This window comes from Bos indicus, chromosome 7 (assembly GCF_029378745.1).
Source record: "Bos indicus isolate NIAB-ARS_2022 breed Sahiwal x Tharparkar chromosome 7, NIAB-ARS_B.indTharparkar_mat_pri_1.0, whole genome shotgun sequence".
NCBI classification, from domain to species: domain Eukaryota; kingdom Metazoa; phylum Chordata; class Mammalia; order Artiodactyla; family Bovidae; genus Bos; species Bos indicus.
The window spans coordinates 3,760,856-3,786,388 of NC_091766.1; the positions used below are offsets into that span (position 1 = coordinate 3,760,856).

General features: G+C 56.4%; 3 protein-coding genes across 8 annotated transcripts in view; 1 reads left to right on the top strand and 2 right to left on the bottom strand.

Annotated features, from left to right (window-relative positions):
• Positions 1-89: 89 nt before the first annotated feature.
• NDUFA13 (NADH:ubiquinone oxidoreductase subunit A13) lies at positions 90-8,350 on the bottom strand. The gene is made up of 5 exons (XM_019963774.2): positions 8,205-8,350; positions 2,218-2,296; positions 928-999; positions 475-544; positions 90-283 (listed from the first exon to the last, which is right to left on the bottom strand). Exons 1-5 carry the CDS (start codon positions 8,296-8,298, stop codon positions 164-166), a joined length of 435 nt encoding a protein of 144 aa, XP_019819333.1. The 5' UTR covers positions 8,299-8,350; the 3' UTR covers positions 90-163.
• A 64-nt stretch (positions 8,351-8,414) lies between these two features.
• TSSK6 (testis specific serine kinase 6) lies at positions 8,415-10,422 on the top strand. Its single transcript, XM_019963771.2, has one exon. It carries the CDS (start codon positions 9,151-9,153, stop codon positions 9,970-9,972), a length of 822 nt encoding a protein of 273 aa, XP_019819330.1. The 5' UTR covers positions 8,415-9,150; the 3' UTR covers positions 9,973-10,422.
• A 2,850-nt stretch (positions 10,423-13,272) lies between these two features.
• Positions 13,273-25,533, bottom strand: part of GATAD2A (GATA zinc finger domain containing 2A) — a 98,459-nt gene continuing 86,198 nt past the window's right edge. For 5 of the 6 annotated variants that reach the window (XM_070792437.1, XM_019963775.2, XM_070792440.1 and 2 more), the window contains 8 exons: positions 24,995-25,084; positions 24,229-24,360; positions 23,925-24,092; positions 22,073-22,352; positions 19,503-19,801; positions 18,788-18,862; positions 18,275-18,470; positions 13,273-16,688 (listed from right to left, as the gene is read on the bottom strand). In XM_070792437.1, the coding sequence (XP_070648538.1) occupies positions 16,558-16,688; positions 18,275-18,470; positions 18,788-18,862; positions 19,503-19,801; positions 22,073-22,352; positions 23,925-24,092; positions 24,229-24,360; positions 24,995-25,084 (1,371 nt within the window). In that variant the 3' untranslated portion in view covers positions 13,273-16,557. The remainder of the gene's footprint in view (positions 16,689-18,274; positions 18,471-18,787; positions 18,863-19,502; positions 19,802-22,072; positions 22,353-23,924; positions 24,093-24,228; positions 24,361-24,994; positions 25,085-25,533) is intronic. The other variant, XM_070792441.1, reaches the window with a different exon arrangement.

Here is a 25,533-nt window from a genome sequence, read left to right on the forward strand (position 1 = left end):
GGGGCCACCCCACTGGCATCTTCTGCTTAGTCCCCACACCTCCTCTGACACCCCCACCCCCAATCACTCAGTCCCTGGGACACAAGCAGGCCAGTCTCCAAAGCGTTTATTCTCTCCTAGTGGGGAGGGGACGCGGGTCCAGCAGTCTCTGGGGCGCAGGCCCCTACGTGTACCATATGAACCCATAGGTGGCGCTGAGAACCTCCTCGCTTGCTCGCAGCCCGTAGAGCTCGCCCATCATGGGAGTCACCCAGCGCGTGGTGTGGAACACGGACTCACCCACCTGTGGGGATGAAGGGGTATGGGTAGGTCTCATGAGCCTGCTGGGACCCCACCAGGACTGGCAGCCCCTGTGCCTCTACCCTGAATAGCCTCCCCCTTCTGGCACCTGGCACCACTCCCCCAAAGCCCTGTATTTTCTGTGGGAGGCTGTGTTTCTGCAGCGGCTTGGACCGTGGGGGGCTGAGGACCCACCTTCCAGCCCGGCACATCCTTCATGACAGTTGCCTCCTCCTCCAAGTTCTCCCGAAGCATCTGGAGAACCCTGCAGGGAGACAAGGTGGGAGGTGGGGGACAGGGCTGATCCCTCCCCGGGCCCCTGCCTAACAAACCTGCCAGACGTGCCCCTCCTCCAGCTCCCCGTCACCTCCCACAGCTCTCAGCCCTGCACACACGCTGATCTCTCCGCTTTACTTCCTTCCCCTGGCAAACTCTTGCAGCCCTCCAATGCCAAAGCCCCCTCCTCCAGAAACATTCATTCTCTGTCTTGGGTCTCTCCTGCAAGTCAAGTATGGGGTCCTCTCCAAGGACGATGGCAGCCCCTGGAGTACAAGGTCATGGCTGTGGATCCCCACGTGCATTCTGGCCTTGTCCCACGGTGCAGGCTGGGGCACTCTGACCTGTGACCTCCTGACCCCAGCGGCCTACCTCCGGTCCTTCTCTGCCTGTAACAGAGGCATCAGCGCGATGCGGGCCTCGAAGTCCTCGATCTGTAGACGCCTGTGAAACCCCAAAACCGACACTCAGATCAGTTCACACTGGGATGGGGGCAGACGATGAGGCCCTTGGACAGGCATTACCCTGGCACGGGGCTTGGGGGCGAGGCAGAGGCAAGCAAGGGGGGAAGTGGGTTCAACCCACCGGCAGCCTGCGATGGGCATGGGGGATGTGGGGAAACGCAGCTGGCAGAGGCGGCAGCAGTCCACAAGACTGCTGGCTTCACACTTTCTTTTCAGTTCAAAACTTTTTTTTTTAATCCTAAAAATAGCCCGGGCCTGATGATTGCAGTGAACTGGGGGGAACATTCATCATGAGGTTCTGGGCCTTACAGAACCACATCCTTTTCATCTCAAAATAACCGTGGGGGGCGGGGGGCGAGTATCATGAGCAGCTTCTTTCTTCTGCCTGCTTTTCGGCGTCTCTTAACTCACCAGCCCTGTCTGCTGGGGGGAGTGGGGAGAGCAGTCCCAGTGACGCAGCCCAGGGGGTGGCCCCTGACCCTGTCCCCCCATCACCACGAATCCACAGCAGCACAGGGAAGGGTCCCAGGGAACTTCCGCCTCCACCTCAGCCCCCAGGGCCTGGTCTCGCCTGTCCAGGGTGGGGGCCTCGTGTCCAGCACCCCCCAGGTGCCCTGAGTTCACTGAACAAAGCGGAGTGCCCTCCATGTGCTGGACCTTCTCCAGCACTGCCCCCATGGAGGGGTGAGCAGGGTCAAGGTGGATGCTCAGGACACAGTGGGGGAGGGTGGGGGGGACTGCTGGTTGGGAGCCAGTGAGGAGGAGCCATCTGACAGAGTGCTGGGCAATCTCAGAGGTGGCCAGGGTCCAAACCAAGGCCACGGCAGACTGGGACCCTCAGGCCGGTGTGGCTGGCCCGGCCATTGTCTTGCATGATCTGCCTTTGAAGCCCTGGTATCATTACCCGGGCACCACTGACAAACACCCTCTGAGGGACAGGGCCTGTCCCCCTGCCCCTGCCTCTGCCTGATGGGCTATGCAAACCAGACCTTGGGGTACCTGGGGGTGGAGGTCAAGGGTACCTAGTGAACACCCGGAGGAAAGCTTCTTACTTACTAGTCAGTCATTCCTTGACGGTAAAGCCCAGAAATGGACTCGCTGGCTCAGGCCCTGAGCTCCCTGAGGTGCTGATGGGGGCCTGGAGGAACCCCGAGTCCACGGCGTAAGTCCCCACCCGCCTCTCCAGTGCGGGGCCTACCTGCGTTCGCGGTTCCACTTCATCATGCTCCAGTACCCGAACAGCAAGGCCCCAATGCCCACGGCGAACATGCTGTAGCCTGCAGGGAGAGGGCACTGCTCAGCACCTGCCCAAGGGACAGGCCACCTTGACCCTTCTAACCCACAACCCCCCCATGGCAGGCGCTCCAGAAACAGGAAAGAGGGAGAAGGCGAAAGCCCTCATGGAGCCCCGCCCAGACAGCCAGGGCTGTTTCTAACGCCTGTTCTTTGACTACTTGTTTTGTCTCTATGGAGAATCCGCCCACCCCTCCCGCTGACACCTGCTCCCCAGCAACTGTAGACCCCACGCTTCGTCCCAATCACCCACTCTGCGGACAGGGCACACCAGGCTGCTGCGGCTGCCACACCTCAGCCCCATGCCAGGGTTCCTGGAAGGCGCAGGCTGGGCAGAGGCTATGGGGGAGCCTGGTAGTCTAAATGGTTATGGCTGGGTGGCCTCAGCCCACCAGTGCCCAGAAGGCTGCTTGAGTTCCTTCAGCCAGCTGGTCCCCGTGGCGAAGGATGGTGTCCACGCTGGGTCCTGGCCCCACAGAGGGCCCAGCAGCCGGGGCCACCTCCCCGGGGGTTGCCCACAAGAGGCTGGATGGGGCTGCCGGAGGCAGGCGGTGCCCTGCAGGGGCCACCCGGCCACCCCCTGGGCTCCCAGGATGCTGCTGCCTTCCAGCCTCGTGGGACTGAGCCCCCTTCCTGGGACCCCAGGAGACAGGGGCTCAAATGAATATTTACTGAGCCCCCGGGGCACCTGCGCTGTAATTCTGACTGACAGGCTATGGGCCTGCTGGGGTCTTCAGGGAGGTCTGGATGCCTGGGGCCTGGTTGGGGTTGGCTCATCCCACACCCCCTTCTCTTTCCAGCCTTGGTCTCTCCTCTGGATGGAACTCATGGTTGTTGGGATGAGCTCACAAGCTCAGCCAGACTGAGCCCCACATTAACACCCAGTGAAGGGCCAGCAAATGGTGGGTAAAGCCACTCCCTGGGCCCTGCGGGGGACGAAGTGCAGGCTTGTCTCTCCTTTAGTTTGGCTAGCACAGGACTCATCTGGCATCTCTGCTGGACCCGGAGAGAAATGAGAAACTGGCTCAGTGTTTTACTCCTTTTAGTTCAACCTGTTAAAACACAGGCTCAAGGCAAGACATTCCCGAGTTATGGGGGACAAGGCAGTGGGGCACCCTGGTCCCTGCACTGAGAGGCCCGAGTGCCCAGGACCAGCCCACAGTGCGCCCGTGGCTCGCACACAGTGGCTGACCACCCGTGCTGGGCACGCAGCGCTCTCTTTGCTGGGTGATGCGTGTTTGGCCACAGCTGCCCATTTTCTGCAGAGAGGCTCAGGGGTTTCCCCTCCTAACCCAGCCCCAGAGGACAGACCTGGACTGTCCTCGTAAGGGCCTCCTACCCCCAACACTGGGCGCCATGTGCGGGTCCAAGAGTAAGGCAGGGCGCTAGAGGACGATATGGCAACCCACTCCAGTGTCCTTGCCTGGAGAATCCCATGGACAGAGGAGCCTGGTGGGCCACAGTCTGTGGCGTCACAAAGAGTCAGACACAATGGAGGGACTAAGCAACAACAAGGAAAGGCGACCTTCCCTCCAACTCATCTAGTCCTCACTGACAGCCTGAGGCTAAGGCCCCAGGCCCTCCGGGGGTGTCCACGCCTCCTCTGGAGGGAGACGACAATGGGGCGGGTGGGGGGGGCCATATCCAGAAAAGGGTGCAGGCCACGAGTAAAGATGGCCTGAATAAACAGAAATGCATCCTGTGTTCATGGATCGGAACTCAACATTGTTCAGATGGCAGCAGTCTCCAAACTGAGGTACAGATCCAACCCAGTTCCCATCAGAATCCCTTCTTCCCCCCAACAGTCCCACAGAAATTGACAAGCAGCTCGGAAAATTCATGTGGAAATGCAAGGGCCCAGAACAGCTGAGATAGTTCTGGAAAAGAACAAAGTTGGAGGACTCTTCAAACTTAGCACGCAGCTGTGTATACAAGACCGTGTGCACTGGCGTAAGGACAGACGTGTGCATCGGTGGAACAGAGCTGACAGTCCAGAAATAAACCCTCACAGTTATGGTCAATTGATTTTGGACAAGGGTGCCAAGATAATTCAATGGGGAAAGAACAGTCTTTTCAGCAAATTGGACAACCGGGTAGCCACATGCAAAAGAATAAAGTGTACATCTCCCGCCCTCCATACACAAAAATTAACTCAAAATGGATCAAAGACCTCAATGTAAGAGCTAAAACTGCAAAACCCTTCGAAAACAGGGAAGTCATTCTGTGACCTAGGATAAGGCAACCATTTCTTAGATTAGACACTGGCCACACAAGTGACAAGAGAAAAAACAGATGAATTGGACACTGCTGAGACGTAAAACTTTTGTGCTGCAAGTGACTCTACCAACAAGCTGACAAGACGACCCACAGAATGGAAGTATTTGCAAACCATGTATCTGATAAGGGAATGGTATCCAAAATATATAAAGAAGTCTTAAAACTCAATAATAAAGACTAACCACCTAATTGAAAAATGTGTCAAGGGTCTGAATAGATATTTCTTCAAGGAAGCTACACAAATAGCCAGGAAACACATGAAAAGGTGCTCAACATCATCAGTCCCTAGGGAAATGCAAATCAGAACCACAGCAGACACCACCTCACACCCACTGCTGCTGCTGCTAAGTCGCTTCAGTCGTGTCCGACTCTGTGTGACCCCATAGACGGCAGCCCACTAGGCTCCCCTGTCCCTGGGATTCTCCAGGCAAGAACACTGGAGTGGGTTGCCATTTCCTTCTCCACTCACACCCACTAGGATGGCTAAATTTTTTTACTGGAAAACAATCAGTGCTGTCCAGACGCAGAGAAATGGGAACGCCCATACACTGTAGGTGAGAACGTAATTTGGTATAGCCGATCTGGAAAACAGTTTGGCAGTTCCTCAAAATGTTAAATGTGGAGTTGCCATGTGACCCAGCAGCCCCGCTTCACCTAAGAGAAAGGAAGCATGTTCACACAGAAACCCACACAAGAATGTTCACAGCAGCCAAAAGATGGAAACAATTCAAATGTCCGTCGAATAGTAAATGGACACACAAAACGTCCAGCCATACAAGGTTATTCAGCCATAATGAAGAAGGAACACTGAAGCATCCTACAACATATACATTAAAAATGTGCCGCGAGGACTTCCCTGGTTGTCAAGTGGTTAAGACTCTGCCTGCCAACGCAGGAGACACTGATTCCATCCCTGATCCAGGAAGATTCCACACGTCGCAGAGCAACTAAGGCCCTGCATGACTATTGGGCGTGTGCTCTGGAGCCCAGCAGCCACGACTACTGAGCGCATGCGCTGCAACCACTGAGCCCACGCACCCTAGAGTCCATGCTCCGCAACGAGAGACAACATCGCAACAAGAAGCTGTGCACCACAACCAGGGTGGCCCCACACTCGCCTCGGATAGAGAAAAGCCCACACAGTAGTGGAATCCCAGCACAGCCGAAAATAAACAGAATATATATTAAAAAAAAATGCTAAGAAAAGTTAGACATGACACATCGTTAACTATGCCGTTTATATGAGAGGCAAATCCCTAGAGAGAGGAAGCAGATCCGTGATTGTCAGGGGCTGGGGGAGAATGTGGAGCGACTGCTAATCACAGCATTTCTTCTGGGGTGATGAAAATGTAAACTTAGATCATCCCAATGGTTGCACAACAGGGAACAGACTAAAAATCGGTCTGTACACGTGAGATGGGTGATTATATGGTATGGCATGTGAATCTCAATTAAAATGTTAAAGATACCAGAAAAAAAGGGCCCCTCACTGGTACAGGAGGGTGTGGAGAGAGGAGAGAGGGGTGTGAGTGGCCAGGGGAAAGGTGGGGTAACAGTCACTTCAGTAGCTGTATGGATCAAGGGTGGCCTGAGCCAGCCTGGCACGTGTGGCATGCTGGCGGTGAGTGGTCCAGGCAGAGAAAAGGGGAGTGGGTGCCGAGCTGGGGGTCACAGTGCCTGGACAAGAGCAAGACCGATGGAGAGAAAGCAGCTGCGGATAAGGCTGGAGGACAGAAAGGAGGGCAGGGTGCAGGCTGAGTGAAGCCTCTACATCTGCTGTTCCCTCTGCCTGGGCAACTCCTTTCAGAGAGGTCCTCTCGCCCATTCTGGCTCGGTAAGGCCCCAGTTACCCTGGGCCTCAGCACTGGCCACAATGGGCAATTACAAGCAGTGTGTCTGTCTCCTCTGCTGGGTGAGCTCCTCAGCATAGAGCCCAGCACTGAGGACGCGTTCAGCAGTTACTAAACGGAGGCGCACTGACTAGACACAGGCACATAAACAGAGCCCACACCTCGGAAAGGGTTATGCTCCTCATCCCTCTGCACCCAGGAAAGACTGAGGTGGTCTGGACGTGCAACAGGGGAAGCCGCTGTAAAGGGCTGACGGGAAGAGACACAAGCGCAGGCGGGGGTGTTTAAGACCCACAGCAGGTGCTGTGAGAACAGGATACAGGCCACGTGTGGGACTGCAAAATGAGACAGAGGCTGGCTGTGGGAAGCCCAGGGAGACCCAAGGGCTGGGGTTCTTGTGCGGTCTGGTCTGGACACAGGTCACAGAAGGACACATGTATAGACAAAACTCATGCCACACACCCGAGGAGCGTTCCAGCCTGGGTGCTAAGTTAAGATTGTGAGAAAAGATGACACAGATCGCATTATATTTGTTGAATCTAGGAGTGAGTCTACAGTCCAGTGCCCAGTGCTCCAACTCTAACCTGTAACTGTTTTGTATGGTCCTCAGGCTAAGCACACTTTTAGGTTGGTAAAGTTGTAAAATAAGCGACAGGGGAGAAAGACTGTCTGGCCAAGAAAGCAGAAAATACTTACCTGGCTCTTTACGGAAAAAGTTTGCCAACCTTTGTTCCAAATTACAAAAAAAGCCAGTAGGGAGCAAGGGAAGACTTGAGTTTTTAACCTGACATTAACTTTTCTCTGTCTTAATTATAACATTTAAAAAAACCATGCCCGTGAATTTTTTTCTGCTTTTTAATTGAGGCATAATTTGCAAAACATGCACATGTTTTAAATGTAAAGCTCAATGAGTTACAGCAAAATATTCATTCTTGGTTGACATTCTTTGTATTTGTTAATCTTGTGTGCAGTGTATGGGCGTTTTTTACTTTCTCTTACATATTTTTGTGTTGACCCCAATAAAAAAATTTTAAAACGTTATTTAGAGCCCTTGACAATTAGAAGAATCCATATTTATGGGATATCCTGCAGGTGGGGGCTACCAGCGAGGAACCACTTTGCAGAACTTTTTTTCCGCCCTCCCCCCCCCCCCCCCCGCAAAAATAATCTTTCAAATTCCCTGGGTATTCCAGGTTCGGCCCCAGCTTTGCTCTGGGTGGCCCAGTGGGGAGTCGCATCCTCTCTCGTGTCTCATGGAAGCTAAACTAACTTCAGTTTGTGCTCAGTCGCTCAGCCATGTCCAGCCCTTTGCGACCATACGGACTGTAGCCCGCCAGGCTCCTCTGTCCATGGGATTTTTCAGGCAAGAATACTAGAGTGGGTTGTCATTTCCTCCTCCAGGGAATCTTCCTGACCCAGGGATCGAACCTGCGCCTCCTGTGTCTCCTGAATTGCAGGCGGATTCTTTACCCGCCTAACGACCGGGGAAGCCCTCTCTCGGTTTAATCAATGAATTGTAAAATGGAAATAATTAACGGGACCGACCTCAGGGCTGTTACGAGAAGGAAGCAAAGGGCTTAGTAAACGGTCGACAAACTGCAGCAGTTTTCATTATTGTTAGTACTGAAGCTTTTGGGGATCCCAGGGCGCCGCCTCCTGTCATACGGAGGGGGAAACCTTGGCCCGCTAGACTCCCTGGCGTCCCGACCCCGCCGCGGCGCCTAAAACGCCCAGACCCTGACACCCGGGGCAGGGCAACACTGACCCGACAGTCCCCGACGCGGAAGGTTCCGCTTGTAGTCGATAGGGCCGTAGCCCCCCACCGGGGGCATGTCCTGCTTCACCTTCGACGCCGCCATGCTTGCAGGACCTTGCACTTCCGGTCGCAGGAGGAAGTTACGCAACGGCGATCGACACCATGCTGAGTGTGGCGGAAGCTGCGGCGCAGGTCTCGGGCTCGACTGGGAAACTTAGGGCGCCGCTGCACCTAACCCAGTTCGTGCGAGAGCTCCGTAGCGGGGCCTGGGATCGACTGCGCGCCCCAGCTGCGACCAAAAAGTCCTTATTTTCTCTTCTCCTAGATGGAGGCATGGCTTGGTCGGTGTTAAAGCCTGCAGCCCGTCTGGTCGCCAGAGCTCTTGCACCAAAGGACCTTCCCACTCACCTTCCCTCTGGGGCAATGTGAGGCCAGTTAGAAACCCCCAGGCTCCCGAGGGAGCCAGGTATCGTCCCATTTTTCTCCCTTTGGGGCCCCCTGCGGGCAGCCCAGGGGTCTGCAGGGTTAGGACTGGATTACACGAAGTTCGGGACGGCTGCTGCTCAGATTCGGACTCCTGAGGAGCCGCCCCAACCCCAGGCTCTGATTCCACTCCGGTGACGGTCGAGACGCCTTCCTAGTGTCCTCTCATCGGGAACTGGATCATTCAGAGCGATTATGAGTCACAAAGCCGTAGGGCCTTGGGGAGAGCACCACGGGGCGGGGTCAGGGCCCCCACCCCCCACCCCGAGGCAGGGTGACGCCCGCGGTCACTTCACAAGGCAGAAATTGTTACCTGGGCAATAAAAGGCACCGCGGAGGAGGGGGCCGGGGAGTGGGCACATGGGGGTGCGGGTGTGCAGGTGCCAAGCGCCATGGGTTAGGCCCGAGATCGGAGTCCGGCCGCCCCCCGACAGCAGCCGCCTCCTGCTCCCCACGCGCCCCAGGCGCCACCATGTCGGGCGACAAGCTTCTGAGCGAACTCGGCTATAAGCTGGGCCGCACGATAGGAGAGGGCAGTTACTCCAAGGTAAAAGTGGCCACGTCCAAGAAATACAAGGGCACAGTGGCCATCAAGGTGGTAGACCGGCGGCGCGCGCCGCCCGACTTTGTCAACAAGTTCCTGCCACGCGAGCTGTCCATCCTTCGGGGAGTGCGGCACCCACACATCGTGCACGTCTTCGAATTCATCGAGGTGTGCAACGGGAAGTTGTACATCGTGATGGAGGCGGCCGCCACCGACCTACTGCAGGCAGTGCAGCGAAACGGGCGCATCCCCGGGGGGCAGGCTCGCGACCTCTTCGCGCAGATCGCCGGTGCCGTACGCTACCTACACGACCACCACCTGGTGCACCGCGACCTCAAGTGCGAAAACGTGCTGCTGAGCCCTGATGAGCGCCGCGTCAAGCTCACCGACTTCGGTTTCGGCCGTCAGGCTCACGGATACCCCGATCTGAGCACCACCTACTGCGGCTCTGCTGCCTACGCGTCGCCCGAGGTACTGCTGGGCATTCCCTACGACCCCAAGAAGTACGACGTATGGAGCCTGGGCGTCGTGCTCTACGTCATGGTCACCGGGTGTATGCCCTTCGACGACTCGGACATCGCCGGCCTGCCCCGACGCCAGAAGCGCGGCGTTCTCTACCCGGACGGCCTCGAGCTGTCCGAGCGCTGCAAAGCACTAATAGCCGAGTTGCTGCAGTTCAGTCCGTCGGCCAGGCCCTCCGCGGGCCAAGTAGCGCGCAACGGCTGGCTGCGTGCGGGGGACTCCGGCTAGAATCCGGGGTTCCCACCGTTCCCGCCGCCCGGAGCATTGCGCAAGCGCAGGGCACGCGCAAGAAGCGCGCTTCGGTAGTTCCGCGAAGCCACCGCGCACCTCTGTGCACGCGCCCTTCCCCCTTCCCTACTTCGACGCCGGGGGCCGCAGTCGCCCCTGTTTGGAATTCAGCTACTACAACACGATCCCAAGAGCAGGAGGGCGCGTGCGCCCCCTCGGTTACCGGCGAGAAGGCCCCAAGAGGGGGCCAGATGAGAGGAGACAGAAACGTTGCGCGGGTGCGGGGTGAGCGACCGCTACGAGGTGGGCGGTGGCTGCTTGGAGAAGCTGCTGGCGAGCGGACGCGCGCGGAGGGCGTCAATCCACAGCCAGCCTCGCATACCGGTGAGGGAAGGCGCGCTCCAGGCGCTGCCCTCCTTGGAACTTGCAATAAACTCGCTCTTTCTCGCACCTAGTTCCAGCAATGGCCCCCTTTTATGGAGCAGTGGGGAGGGGATCACTCCCCGGGGCAAGGCAGGCACGAGCACCCCATTTTAGAGAGACTTGTGGAGGTTCTTGCTCCAGGTCTGAAAAGGGAGTTAGGAGGATTCAAACAGAGACCTTTCGGGCTCCCCATCCTGGGCAGACTCGAAGGGGCCTTGGTGTCATCTTCAGCAACGTAATGGCCCTGGGAATGGACGTGCTGGATTGGGGACCCCAATCCAGAAAGGACCCCAGCACCTTTCTGGTGTTTAAGGATGGGACAGCAAGGGGCGGGGGAGCGTCTGTCCAGACAGAAACAGTGTTTACAAAAGAGGAAATTGAGGCCCACACAGGTATCACTTGCCGAAGAACAGCCAGGATTGGCACCCAGCTATGTCTGAAGTGGGGTGGGGAGGTGGTGGAAGCTCCCCTTAGTGTTTGGTACCTTCCTTGGTGAGGCAAAGGAGTGTGCCGGTCATTCTTTTTTAATTGTAGAACAGTTACAATACACTTTACAATACTGTGATGGTTTTCACACTATGAATCGGCCACAGGTACACACGCCCCCCCCCACCCCTATACCCGCCGTCCCACTCCTCCTTTCATTCATGCTCTGTTCATCCAGGCATTTTTTGAGCAACTGCTGTGTGCAAGGCACTGGGACACAGCCAAGTGACTTGGATCCATCCGTGCTCCCAGTGAGGGAGCACGTGGCAAGTGTAAGAATGGCGTGAAGATAAAATAATTTAAGTTATGCTAAATGCCAGGTGGGGGTGAGCAAGGAGGGGCTGAAGGGAAGGAATCAAACACTGGAAACAGGAGTGCTCCCAGGAGAGGATGGAGCTGGTGTGTCTGAATAAGGAACTCCCATAGCTGGAATGGAGGTAGAGAGGTAAAGGGGTATGTGTCTGGTGTCTGGAGAGGGACCCCACAGGGTCTGGGGAAGGCTGGGGGTCATTTCGCTTGTGATGAGGTTACTGAGCGTAGTGACAGTGGCTGTTGTCATTTGGGTGTATGGGAAGCAGCTCCCTCGGTGCTCCTCCTGTCTGCCTCCACCAGAGCCCGGGTCCCTGAGGAGAGTGGTCCTTTTCTGCTCCCTCCCTCTCCATGGCTCTCAGGGATTATGCACCAGCTCTCCCTCCACTCCCTTGGGGATTATGCGCCAGCTCTCCTTCCACTCCCTTCAAACAGGATGTGGTCCCAACCACCTCATTTTACAGAGCAAGAAGCAGGGTGAGAAGAGGGAAATGTCTTGCTCACTCAAGAAAAAGCTCACATCCTTTCCCCGTGCCCCCAAGGCCCAGGCACACCGCTTTCCTCTGTCCTCAACCTGCCTTGCTTGGTCTCATCTCTGACCATTTGCATGGGCTGACGCCACTCCCAGCGCTTTTCCCTTCTCTTCATGCAAGACTTGGCCTAAAAAGGGCACCTCACGAAGCGCCCTTCTTTCCCTCCTCACCGCCCTCACGAGGTGTGCTCCCAATGGTTGCGGTAGGGCACGTGCCTTGTTGTGCCCTCTGATTACTGTGTGTGAGCAGTGGGCCTGGGGTCCTTCCCCTCCTGGCCACACCCATGACTCAGTTACGAGGGGACAGGGTCTCAGGAACCAGGCTGGTGGTGTCCCATCTGTTATCTGGAGAAGATGCTTAAGACTTGCCCTCCCTCTGTTGAGGAGCCTGGGTGCCTGATCCAGCAGACGCACTTGAAGAGGGGGCTGTGGAACCCCAGAAATGGGCTTCTCTCAGTGTTGAGGGGTGTGGGTGCAATCAGCACGTGTCAGAGGTGACAGGCTTGAGTTTAACTTCAGTAGTGTCTTGTACCTGTTCTGTGCCTTGCCCAGGTGAGACCAGGCTGGCCATGGCCACAGGGGAGGGAAGTCAGACCCCAGGCTGGAGGCAGAGATGCCCCAATAACAAGCGGCAGCAATAGATAGATAGATAAATGAAAAAAGCACCTAGGAAAACAAGGGGACGCTTTATGCATATTGGAGTTCAAAGTGCTCACAGGTTTCATTTTGTGAGTAAACCTTTGAAACAGTGTGTCAACCTCTGAAAACAAATTTGCACCAGGAATTGTTTTCAAAACCAGGTGGCTCCCACACTGCACCATCTGTCCTGCAGCAGACACCCAATGCTGAGCCAGAAAAGCCCACCACTCTGGGATGGAGGCTGTTGATGGCTAGAACCCAAGCCAAGGGGCAGAATTCACTGCATTCTCACTGCATGCACTCCCGGGGCCTGTGGGTAAACAGGCCACAAAGCGCCACCCAGAGGTAAGGCCGTAGCATCCAGTTGGGTACGTGCTGGTGTGCCAACTCATGTCTGACTCCTTGCAACCCGATGGACCATGTAGCCCGCCTGGCTCTCTGCCCATGGGATTCTCCAGGCAAGAACACTGGAGTGGCTTGCCATGCCCTCCTCCAGGGGATCTTCCTCACCCAGGGATCGAACCCGCATCTCTCATGCCTCCTGCACTGGTAGATGGGTTCTTTACCACTAGTACCACCTGGGAAGCCCCAGCAACCAGTTCCATTCTGTTCTGTTCAGTCGCTCAAGTCGTACCCGACTCTGCGATGGACAGGGAAGCCTGGCGTGCTGCAGTCCACAGGGTTGTAGAGTCAGACACGACTGAGCTATTCACCTCAAGTATCCAGCTGGGGAAGACTAAATCCCCATGGCAAGCGAGATCTGAAAGAAGCCCATGGAAACAAGTGTCTGATCCTTCGCTTACCTGTTAAGAAAGGATCATCCTGCCATCCCATCTCCAAGCTGCCCCAAAGCTGGGAGGAAAACAATGCGGGACCCCAAGGCCGAGCAGTCAAAAAGAAAACACAGCCAACACATCATCCGTTTCTTTATTGTCCTTCAGATTCTAAAACTTCATGACACAACACATAGCCACTGATTCCAGCGTCTTTATTAGAACTTCTATGCCGCCTTGGTGGTCACTTTGTTTTTTAACATTATTATCAAAGTCACAATAAATACAAGTGACAACCTCCTCCCCCTAATCAAAACAAACCACCTCCCAAATACCCTACACTGGTGTGACTATTACTTTTTAAGGATTATAAAACTTTAGCTGTCCTTTAAAAAAAAAACTCAGTCCAACTTCTTTAGGCAAACGCCATGTGCAGCATAACCAGGCATCGAAGAAAAACCCTATGGCAGAGCAGCAAGGGCCGTCTTTCCATTACCCACGCCTGTGATGAGAACGTATGATTTATACAGAGGACTCCTCCCGTGTCTCCCCAGCCACAGCAGTGACTCGTGGGCCACTCGGGAGCCATGCAGGGGTGTCCTGTCGCCTCTTTCAGTGACCTTTTGCTTCCAGACCACAGCCACCACCCACCCCTACCTCCCAGAGCAGTCACTCTTGACCTTGTCAACGGTGTGGGTCCCAAAAGATACACCCGGGACCCTGAGGACTAGGGTCCCCACAACAGTCGGGATGGCCAGAGCCATGGGCAGCTGAGTGGACGCAGTTACACCACGGGCACCTGCGGGCCTCCGCACACAGGCATTTCAGATGGGAAAGGGAGCCTGGTGAGCCCTGCACCCCAGTCCACGTAACAGCCAACGTTCTGAAGAGTTTCCAGGTGCCACTGGGGGTTCCTGCTGCAGATTACTGGGCAGTTACAATTGTCATTTGGGACTGGGGGCTCCCACGTTCTCTGGTTCTCCTGGGAACCAGATCCTCTCAGCCTACAGACTCCCAGAACCGTGGCCCATTTTGAGGGGTCGGCTTTGGGGCTGGGAGAATACCCTTAATGTTAACATCCTTCCCATACTTGAAAGGTATTTAATGCCCTTTCTTAATAACATCATAAATTTCACCACAGAACCATGCACTTGAGGCTTATAGGAGTGACAATGCAAAGGGGAAACTAAAGGGAAAAAGAGGGGGATAGAAGTTTTGAGACAGGGGAAATGAATCAAGATTAAGGCATCTCACCTCCTGGATCCCCCCCTTTTTTTCTTGATCCCTTTTTAAAAAGCTACATTTATGTCACAGTAAGTCCTACCAATGGGAATGTTCCTGCAAATGCTGGGCTGGAGGAGGCAGAGAACGGGTCAGGGCCCAGCCACCGCGTCCTCTGCCCACGGCGGTCAGTCTGTACTCAGCTCACAAGGTCTAGGCAGTAGCCTGGAGAAGTCTGGCCAGATGAGGTGAGGAGAGGTGGATCCTGAGCATGGTGGAGAGTGATGGGGCGAGGATCCGGGGCCAATGCGAGTGGCTTGGTTTTGAGCCCCGGATCACAGACCTTGTCAAGCCCTGTGGGGCTGCAGCCGCCCTGGGCACACCCACTGCAGAGGTGACCCTGGCCAAGACGCCCGAGTTGCTGCATGGCACTGAGGTCAGTTTGCCCGGGTCTGCCAGCTGGGCACTCCTGGTAGGATTTGGGAGTTTTGGCCCATGTCATCGAACAGAGAGAGCTAACAGCTCAGAGTAGTATAAGACAGGTATTTATTTGCCAGGCACACAGAAAAATGCGAGGAATAGAAATGCTTGCATACTCTTGATTTTTTGGTGTAAAAACACACCCTTCCCCACTCCCCCCTCCCCCAAAGGTCAATTTCCCCTTTTCCCCAAATCCCTGGATCTTGGAATGAAAGCCACCATTCTCCAGCCCTCCCCTCCTTCAGGCCACCTTCATTATGCACTCAAAACAAAAATCAATGAGAAATTTAGGGCTTTAGACAACAAAAAATTCAAACATTTTGCAAAACTAGGTCTTCTATTGCATGTCAAAAATGTCTTCTAAACACGGATATTCACACAACATGAGGGGGGGTTAAATGAGCCTTTATTAGAACGGTGCAGCAGTGTATTTGAGGAAGGTGGCCCTACAAAATAAGAATTTTAAATTAAGTCCCTAACTGCATGGACAGGAAAACCAGGGCTGGGGCTGAAGTGAGGAGCAGCGTACCCCGTCTCCACACGTGTGTGCATGCACACATGACACCCTCACACCTGCACAGAGCTGGCCCATGTGCAGCACACACACAACAGCTTCTGCCTTTCCTCATGGACTGATTTTTAAGGAGAGGGAGAAAACAGAACAGAACACAGCTAAGCGCAGACCTGATCCTTTGAGACGTTTCTGTAGACGCTAGGGGGTTAAAAAAAAGTCTGAAGGCAGACCCTGGCAGCATGGCCCTGCTTTTCAAGGGAGCTTCTAAACTAGACCCAAACGCAAACCCTGAAGTCTGGGGGTGTGTGGGCGCCCCCCCACACGCACGTGCCTGACAGGAGCACAGGCCAGGGCTCAGGATGCTGTCCATCAAAATAAGGAGGAAGAGAAAAGGAAACAATTTAATAAAGTAAATCACCACCACAACAAAAAACACAAGGGCCGGGCCCCTTCGACTTCCTGCTCCAGCTCTGGGTGTGGCTGCCGACTCTCCCCTCCCTACTCAGGCCCCAGGGTCCCAGGCTCCCTGGCTTGGTCTGGGTTGCAGTTTGTTCTTCTGCTTAAGTGTGGAAGGTCGGAGGATGTCTCCGGGATGAGCAGCAGCAGAGGCCTTCTGCTGGAGTGAGGGCTGGGGGGTCAGCACCCCACCCCCCAGGGCACTGGGGTTGCGCTTGGCAGGGAACCCAGGGAACCCTGGGTCTGCACCGTTTACATTAAACTCCATCATCGTGAGGTGATTTTAAAAAATCTGTCAATCTAGGGATTGCCATGAAGAAAGGCAGTCAAAGATTAGGAGGCTAAGACGGGGGCAAAGCAAAACAGAACAACGCTCCGCCCCACTTCCGCAGCGCCGGGCAGCCCGAGCGTGTCACAGTGTCTGGGCGCGCCGTCCACGAGCCCTGCCAGGGGCTGAGGGAGGGCCAGGAGCAGAGCCGGCCCCGAGGTCCGCTTTTCTGCTGGTGTTGGGCAAACTAAAGGCAAAGAAAGGAAGGAAGCCCACGGGAAAGGTCCCCAGTATGAATCCTGGTCCACCTGTGGAGCGCCCCTCCGTGACGCGACGAGACTCTGTAGCCAAGACTGGAGCTCTCACTTCGGCAGCGTGGCCTGCGCGCGCTCACCCTCTTGGGGAGCGGGGTATCTTCCCGAGCGGAGGGTGGTGGGGCCAGGTGGGAGGGAGGGAGCCTGTTCTCCACTGGGCCTGGCTCGCACTATTTCCACGTGGCTGACTGGGGGATGGAGCGGGGCGGGATCATGTCCAGGAGGTACTCCCGCTGGCGGTCCACGGCTGAGGAGGTCTTGTGCACCGCCAAGCTCGGGCTGACAAACGCGAGGGCCCCGCCTGCGACAGGACAGAGCAAGAGGCCACAACGGCCCCGGTCAGGGGAGGCTCCGGGGAAGACCCCCGGCTCGGCTGGGCCCACTGGGCACAGGTGGCACACAGGCCAGCTTGGGGAAGCCCCTAAAGCCTCCAACCAGCACACTCTGGGCTCTGGGCTGGCACGAAGCAAAGACTGTTCTGAAGCCCCGGCAGCAGCGGGGACCCAAGTTAATCTATTTTGTGGAACAAGACTTCCAAACTGAATGCACCACAGAACCCTCCATGAGCATTCAAGGGCAGCGCTCCAGAAACCCGGAGGTCCTGCCAGGTCCTGCCCAGCTTTCCTCAAACCACCATCCAGAAACCCAGGGCAACCAGGAGTGCCGCTCCTAAGCCATGACACTTTCGTATCTAGTCGTACAAGTATTTGAAGAGAGCAACTATTTATGCCCTCATGTTCTGCTTCAAACGCTACCTGTAGTGCGCAGTTTTCCCATGGGTGCTACCACTGTGCACACATACGTAGTCTCCTGTGTGACTTTTCCCATATACTTTCAAAATTCCGCCCCCAAAATTTTCTGACCAGCCTATGAGTTTTTGCTGCCATCAGTCTGGCATGTTCACAAATGCTCTCTGCTCTCCAGGAGAGCTGGATTCTGCTGCAGTTGGATGACCCCTCCCCACCCTCCAGCAGGCTCTGCTCTTTGGGCGTGTTTCTAACTCGAGGTCAGCCGCACGCACAGCCGGCTTTTCTGTGCTGTGTTTCCACTGACAGTCCTCTCCCAGTTCTGACTATTGAGATGGACTCTCATGATGGCGCCTCTTCTTCCTACAGGGACCTGGGGGTGGGCTGGGGAGGGAGACGGGAGAGAGCTCTCACCCTTCTCCTCCTCTCGGCCCTCTGTGCCGAGACGTCACTTTCCAATTACTGATGGACACAAGAGATATTTAACATTCATCTCAAGGCGAGCACAAGAGTAAGGAAAAGCAGGAAAGTGGTGTGGGGGGCGGCCAGAGGACAACCCTGGGAAGGGGGAGCTGTGGCAGACGGGCGCAGCCACCAGGGGTCTCCGCCTCCCCAAGCTGAGTCTCAGATGCCTGCTCCTCACAGGGCTCTGCTGCCCACCTCCCCAGGGGCCCCCTCCTCCTGCCTCCTTCTATCCTGCACTTTGTACCATCTGACCTGCCCAAGCGGGCAGGACTTTCCCACAGAGTGGGGCATGAAGGACACCGGGTCAGCACACCGTGAAAGGTACGCTGTAGCAGCAGAAACAAACATTCTCTGTGGCAGAAGGAGGAGGGCTGACAGGCACTGCCTGAACTGGTTCTGTCCCACATTTTGGGTCAAGAGCTGAGAGTCTAGGTATGGGGGTGGAGATACCAAGTGTGATTAGCATTTATCCAGGGCTACCACTAGTTCAGGGTGTCCTATTCAGCAAACAGAGAGGTGAGGCTGTAGTCTCGGAGGCAGCTGCTCTTAAGAAAGCAAGTACAGGTTCAGGACCCTGGCGCCACAACCTGGGCGTGTGCATGCCTCTGTTAAAAGTAAGGACGAGAAGGGCCCGCCCCTGGGGAGGTCCCCGCTGAGCCCCTCCAGGGCCGCCCACCTGTACTCAGGGGCGCCTTCTTCCAGTTGGAGGTGGTGCTGCCCTTGCCAGCGCTCACGGCCCTCTCAGAATGTCTGCCCGTCCTGCCGACGAGGGTGGTGGCCGAGGCTGCGTTCTGCAGTTTGGGCGACTGGCTGAATGTGTGCAGGATGCCTCGGGGCGTTGTGGCCGAGCCCCGGGACAGCTGGCTGGAGGCCTGTGGGGGAGAGAGAGGGCCACAGCTCACACAGGGAAGGGGGCTGCGGAGGGCACGGTGCTCAGCGCAGCCTCTCCTTGATCTAGCTGACCTCTTCCCACCCACACGGGATCCCGGAAGTCCAACATCAGGAGACTAGGTAAGTTGCATCGAGACAGGAGGGGAAGGAGGAAGGGAAAGAGAGCGAGAGACAGACAAGACAGACGGACGGACGGACGCAGGCAGTGTGACAGTCGGCGACTGACGCGGTCACGGTCGGGGGCGTGAGGGCTGGTTGGTTGTGCGGTGCGGGGGGCTCCCGGCGCCCCAGTTCTGACCTGTAGCACAGCCCCGTTACTCCAGTCGCGGGCCTCTCCTGAGCGGAACGCCAACTTCCGCCGGGGTTTTATGACCTACACAAACGGGGGTTGAAAGCGAGGTCAGCGCCGCCCAGAGGCTGAGCTCAGCGACCACGCAGCCGAGGGGCAGCAGCTGTGGCCGCGCGAGGCCGAGTCCCCACAAGGACAGCGGTTTCCTGAGGCAGCACCGCCATCCACTGTGCAGGGGTCTTGAGGAGATGAGTTTGTTAGATGAATTATCAATGACTTCCAAGGACACAAAAAATTGCCAACAGGGAGCTTTGGGTCTACAAGGGGTGGGAAAACAGAACATTAGAAAAAAAAGGGCAGCCAAAAAAACTTGATTTCAAACTTGTTTCTCTCCTTAATTTAGCTAGAACATTTCTTCCAGCGCCCCTTTTGCAGCTCAATGTGGCTTTCAGAAAAGTCCTTTCAGACAAGAAGTACTTGTCAGCCGGCAAACTGCGAGTGAAAGCTACAAAATCTAAAGAAACTGCAAATTAGTATTTTCACCACCAAAAGCCACCATTAAATGCAATTTAGACGCACAGTTAACAACCAGGCAGAAGATCGCCGAGTGTGGGAGAGAATGCCGGAACATCCTGCCTGCCAGCGACAGCTCCTTGCCGAGGGAGCGAGGAACAAGACCCCTCTCTGGGAGGGCACTGTCCGTCCACCCCCTCGCGGCTCTCACCTGCTTCAGCACAGGGTGCGGGGCACTGGCGGGCTCGGCCTTGGCCTGCGCGGGGGCGGCACCCTGCTGCAGGAGACGCTGCTCGATCTCCTGCTCCTGCTGGAGCGCCTTCACGAAGGCGGCCTTCAGGCGGCTCGTGTGCTCCACCTTGAGCGCCTTCTTCTGGTTGGACGCCATGCAGTTCTCGCACATGATGGTGCCGCCCTTCTCCTCCCGCCAGCGGCACGTGAAGTCTGTCTTGCACTGTGCGCACATGTAGGGCTCCCGGGAGAGCACGACGGCAGCCGACATCCTGCCCGCTGCAGGGGGGAGACAAACGCGGCTCACATCGGAGGAGTGGGAACAGCACAGCCAGAGCCTGCACCACCCCCAGGAGGGATGTGCACGCTGGCAGAGCCCAGGCAGCGCCCTGGGTCAGGGGGTCCAACTGGCATCGGGACACCGAGGCCCCGACGTTCGTTCCCTCGGCACACACACGGGTGCCAACTGCGTGCAGACACAGGACCAGCCTCCAGAAGCTCTGCTGCAGAAACAGCGCTGACGCGCTTTAGAAAACACCGTGGGCTCGGCATCCTCCATACCAACTCTCAGACACCCGGCTTCTCCCGGCCATCCTTCCTACCCACAGGGCTGGCATTTCCCACCCTCCTGCACGGCATCACCTGTGGGGGAGACGGTGGCCACTCCAGGCCCCACCTTGTAAGGTGATGGCACCCTTGCCAAGGGGCGAGGTAACCGCATCTATAAAGTGCTCACGACAGACACTGTGCCTGGCGTCCTGTGCGCAGCAGGGCGTCCAGGCCGCGTGACAAGCTCTTAAGGGGACACCCCTACCGCCCTGTCTCAAGAAGAAACAGCCTGGGGAGCTGAAGTGACTGTGCACGGCTGGCCAGACACACAGCCAGATGCCCTGGGGAACGGGAACTTGGTGGCACTCAGCTCCAGGAGGGGTGACCAGGGCAGCCACAAAAAGCGCCTGCTGAGGTGTGAGGTCATGCTTTCTTCAGTGTGTATACACACACACATGTGCCATCCAAAATGCATTAAGGGGTAACTCTGCCTTTTGTTTCTATCTCTTCCATGGGCAGCACTCAAAGTTCAACAGCCTCCTGGGGTCATGCACCATGATGTGGAGAGACCCCGGGCACCCCATCCTGCCTGGGGCCTGGCTGAGTTGCCTCTACCTGCTGAGGGGCTGCAGTGGGGGATCTGACTCTAGGGGGCTCCTGCCACTCCACAGAGCAGACAGGACGCCACCTGCCCAAGCTGCCGGAGGCCCCAGGGTCCACCGTGGGCCCCAGCTCCGGTCCCCAGCCTGGATCTTCTCCTTCCACACGCCCACCCCGAGGAGGTGGCCCCTGCTGCCCAGGCAGCGGTGGCTGCCCTCGGTGTCAGAGCCCCCTCAGGCAGGACTCAGGGCCTCCTCTCACGGCTAGGGCCTGTTTTCTGACGACAGGGGATGGAGACTGACCCCTGACGAGAACAAGCGCAGACAGACTAGTCTGGGAGAGCAGGTGCCCAGCACAGGCCAGTGCAAGGCCGGCGGGCACTGCAGCCTCCTGCCTGCCACACCACACAAGCCTGGTAGCAGCTCTTTTGCCAACCTGACCTCATCCCAAAGGAGTCACTGAAGGAGTGCAGACACGTCCGAGCTGTGTCAGAGCCCACATCTCTCCTCCCTGGGCCTGGCCGTGGGCCCCCAGATCCTCCGGTGCAGTCCACCTGGCCACCCCCGGCCCTGAGGAGGTTTAGCGCTGTCCACTCTTCAGCACGGATGAGCCCACGCGGGGAGGCAATCCAGGCTGGCTGGCCAATCGGCATCACCACGCACCCAATTTAAGGACAGAAGAGCCCTCAGTTCCGCATCCGCTGGTGACTCCCTCGGGGCAAACCTGACTTCCTACTTTCCAGCATCCTTTTTCCTCACTACCCCGTGTGTGCGCTTTCATTCCTAAAACCTCTTAACATGCAGGTGGCTTTCCAGACCTTCCAGAGAAGGTGATAATGTGAAGCTGGCCCAGGCACAGGCATCCATCCCTAACGTGGGGACTCAGTGCTCTGCAAAGCTCCACCTTTCCCCAGCTCTCAGAGGAGGCCCCATCAGAAAGAAGCTGCCTACTGTACATGTAAGAAGTGATCTAGGAGGAGAGGGAAAATAAACTGGGAGACTGGGATTGACGTATATACACTACCATATGTGAAATGGATAATAAGGACCTACTGTATAGCATGGGGAACGACTCAATTCTCTGTAATGACCTTCATGGGAATAGAATCTAAGCAAAAGTGGATATGTATATAACTGAAGTGTTTTGCTGTACAGCAGAGAAACCTAAACAACACTGTACATCAACTACACTTGACGAAAAACTTAAAAAAAAAAAAAAAAAGAAAAGAAATTATCTAAACCTCAGAGCAAGTGAAGAACTGATGACGAGAGATCATCCACAATGTGCTCCAAGACAGCCGTGCGTACACAGCAGACGTGCCCACACGTGCTATGCATCGGAAACATGATGGAAACCTCAGCTTCAAGACGGAACACAGCCCTGGGCCCATGGCCTGCTCACCTTGTGTCTCCAGCAGGTTCTGCACCACCTCCTCCAGGCCGACCAGGTAGATGAATTCGTTGTTGGCAGCGCTGGGCAGGAAGTTCATCTCGGGGGCAGGGGGTTTGGGTGGGGGGATTTCAAGCAGCGTCTTCTCCAGCTGTTTGCGCAGTGCAAGCTTGGCGGCCGCCTGCCGACTGGCTGGAGAATCCGCAGCGGTGACCACAGAGGCCACGCTGCTGGGGGTGGAGTTGGCCTGAGCAGAGGTGGCTGTCGTTCCTTTCAGCGATGCTGGGGAGGGCTTTGGGGAGGCAATGACCTGGTCAGGGTGCCTGAGGGGCCCACCCTGAGGAGAACCCCACAGTCTGCACCATCAGCTACGCTAAGTCCTTACAAAAGTTAACTCCAGGTCAGCACCATCAGCTACTCTAATAAGTCCTTAAAAGTAACTCAGGAGCTGCCTGCCATCAACAAGCAACAGAAAAAAAGACATCACACTCGACTGCTCTGAGATGACCAAGCTTACGAATAACTTGTTGAGGTCTAGCTGATACCCAGATGACTTAAAAATCTGTAACCTGCTACACTCTATCAACTAAGGACACTCCTAAAGCCACCAGCATCACGGCGGGTGCCCCTGTGGTAGCCATCCCCGCCCAGGCGCATGGCCACTGCCCTGCCACTGTAGCCTGGTCCCCTCCAGCACAGGCCCGGGTGGCCCCCTTCCTTTGGCTGCAGAGGTGGCGCACTGTGGCACCAACGGCATCTCCCTCACGAGTACCTCTGTGTGCCCCCGCCCTTCACCCTTCTCCATCCTCACTGCTCCTGTGTTCCCCTCACCATCTTCTCGATCCTGGTGGCTGACCTTCCACCATCTCCTCGCTCCAGCCCACTTGCCACCCGACACTCAAATGCTCTCCCCCAAACTGGGAGCAGACCATGCCAGGACCCTTAAGCTTTCCGGGACCGAAGACCTTCTGGAAACAGGAAAGCTGTGTATACTGTCTGCAGGAAAATGCACGCACCTGACAACTGGTGTGCAACAGGCCGGGGGCCTCGGGGAGCCCATGACACTGGCCCGGGGGTCTCCAAAGGGCAGCGAGATGCCCCAGCACAGAGGGTGCTGCCACCGCACCTTGACCCGGCCACCGGCCTCTAACCGGCCAGCGCTTCGCTGTTCCCCTCGCCGGCTCCCTCGACCCCTCAGGGAGCAGAGCCGCGGATCACCACTGCCTGCCTGGCTGCCACCCTCCTGACATGAGGGCAGCATGACACACAGCAGGGATTTGATCAGCGTCTACGGGGTAGATCAACGGCCTGCCCAGGACATCTCCATTTGGGTAGCAGGACTGTCCTTGAACCTGACTTCAGAAGAGCACTGCTGGCCATGCTCTTATCTGAGAAAGGCAGACACGGATGAGCCACGCCAGAGGAGGAAGAGAAGCTAACTCGCACATCAACAAAAGCTCATGCGGACCCAGCCACTTCATCTGTCAGTGAGGATCTCAGCCTGCCGCCCTGGCTCCACCTTCCCCCACTCTGTTAGGTGAGAACAAACCCTCACCACCTCAGAGGCTCTGTACAGAGATGAAGGGTCACGTGGCTAAAAATAGATGCACTGGCGATGCAGGGACATCTGCAGACATTCCCCTCACGTGCCTGCGCCTGGCAGCGGTGGTAAAGAGGGCGGGGTGGGTGGAGGGGCCGGGGGAGCCTCTGGTGACCCCACCCTCACCCCCTGAGCAGTTATCTGCCTCTGCTAGACTGCAGAGGACAACAGGAAACTCCTGTCCACAGCCTTCATGACCCATCAAGGTCCAAGGAGCCACAGCACCATAGTCCACGGGCCTGGACTATCTGTCACACGACTCACCTGTGGGATGTTGACGAGCAGACTAGTGTTGGGGACATTGGCGACACGGATGAGGCCCTGCTGAATGATCCTCTGTCCCTGAATTTGCACACTGGGCACAGAAGCCCGGGGAGCCAGCAGGAGTGGCGGCGGCCCTGTGCTGGAATGTTGTCTGATGTTGTGGATTTGCTGTCGGGTGTGGGGCAGAGACAAGACAATGAGAGGCCAATAAAGAGAGACTGGGGGGAAGAGACCCAGTCTGAGCACCGGGGTCATTCTTGCGGGAGGGACGGTTGCTTGGGGCTGTTCCGTAAGCCGTGCTCACCTGGGCCCCCCTGACGAGCGGGGGCATGACGACCTGGGAGTTCGCCTGAGGCCCTAACTTTGAGGACGTCTGCTGCCCGCCACGGACCAGGGGTGGTGGGATGACACTGCCAGGCATCCGAGCTGAAGAGGTCTGTCAACAACAACAACCCTCAGATCTCACACAGCTTTTTAAACGGGTTTGTTGTTTTCATAAAGGTACATACGCATACCCACCAAAATAGGGGTGGTAGAAAAAAGCTAAAATGCCTACTTACTCTAAACACACAAAAGAACGAGGAACACAGACTCCCAACAAGAGCCAGGCCAACCTGGACTCACTCAGGATCGGGCACCCCCACGATAAGAAGCTAGCTGGGATCCACACTACCCGCTTGCTGGTCTGAGTTGCGGTCTCTGGCTTGAGTGAGGGCAGGTGGGCCTGGCCTGACCTCTGTCCTACAGCTGAAGTGGGAGCTCTGCCCATCGCGCCCTGTGGGCAGAGGAGGCTGTGACAGGCTCAGAAAGCTGCGCTGTGGTGGGGGCCCAGAGCGCCCAGGATCTCGGCCGTCTCTCCAGTCTCACTAGAGGGTCGTGGGAGGGGCCCTCCGAGCGTCTGTGTGATTCATGATGAACAGGGGCCCAGTTTGGGTACGGGGACGCAAATGTGACTGGCGTGGGTGCTCCCACTGGAAGGCCTCATTCTAGTCTTACGAGAAGGAATGAGCAGCCTTTTGCAGAAACCGGATCAGGGCTGCTCAGGAGCATGATGCAGAGTAAACACTGACCTGAAGTGATGGCTTGCCGGAAGGAATGTTCTGGGTGCCCCGTACGAGCGGGGGAGGGGTGGTCACGGAGCTCCCAGTGGAGCCTGCGGGCTGCAAGAGATCAGGACAGGCAGGAGATGAGAGGGCTACCAACCATGCTCCTCCCCACACATGATTCTCAGGAGCATTGCTTTTTTCTTTAAGAAGCATCAAGCTCTCAAAGGTTCTGCTTGCCTGCCACGTCACTGCAGCGGGAATTAACATGTTTGAAACACACAGGATGGATTTTCCAGGGCCCTTTACCCCTCTGCCCCAGGGTGCTTGGCATCACTGAGATTCGGGTGCCATCTCTGCCCTCCAGGGGACGATAAAAGGCTAGCGGGAAAGGCTGAGGCTTATTATATATATATATCAATCCCCACCCTGGTGAGAAACTGTTTGGTCCAGGCATACAGTCCACCAGGGACAGTGACAGACTTGGTCCCCATCACCAACTCTTCAGCCATCAACAAGGAAACAAGTAACGAGCAGGCTCATCCATCAGGGTATTAGCAGATGCC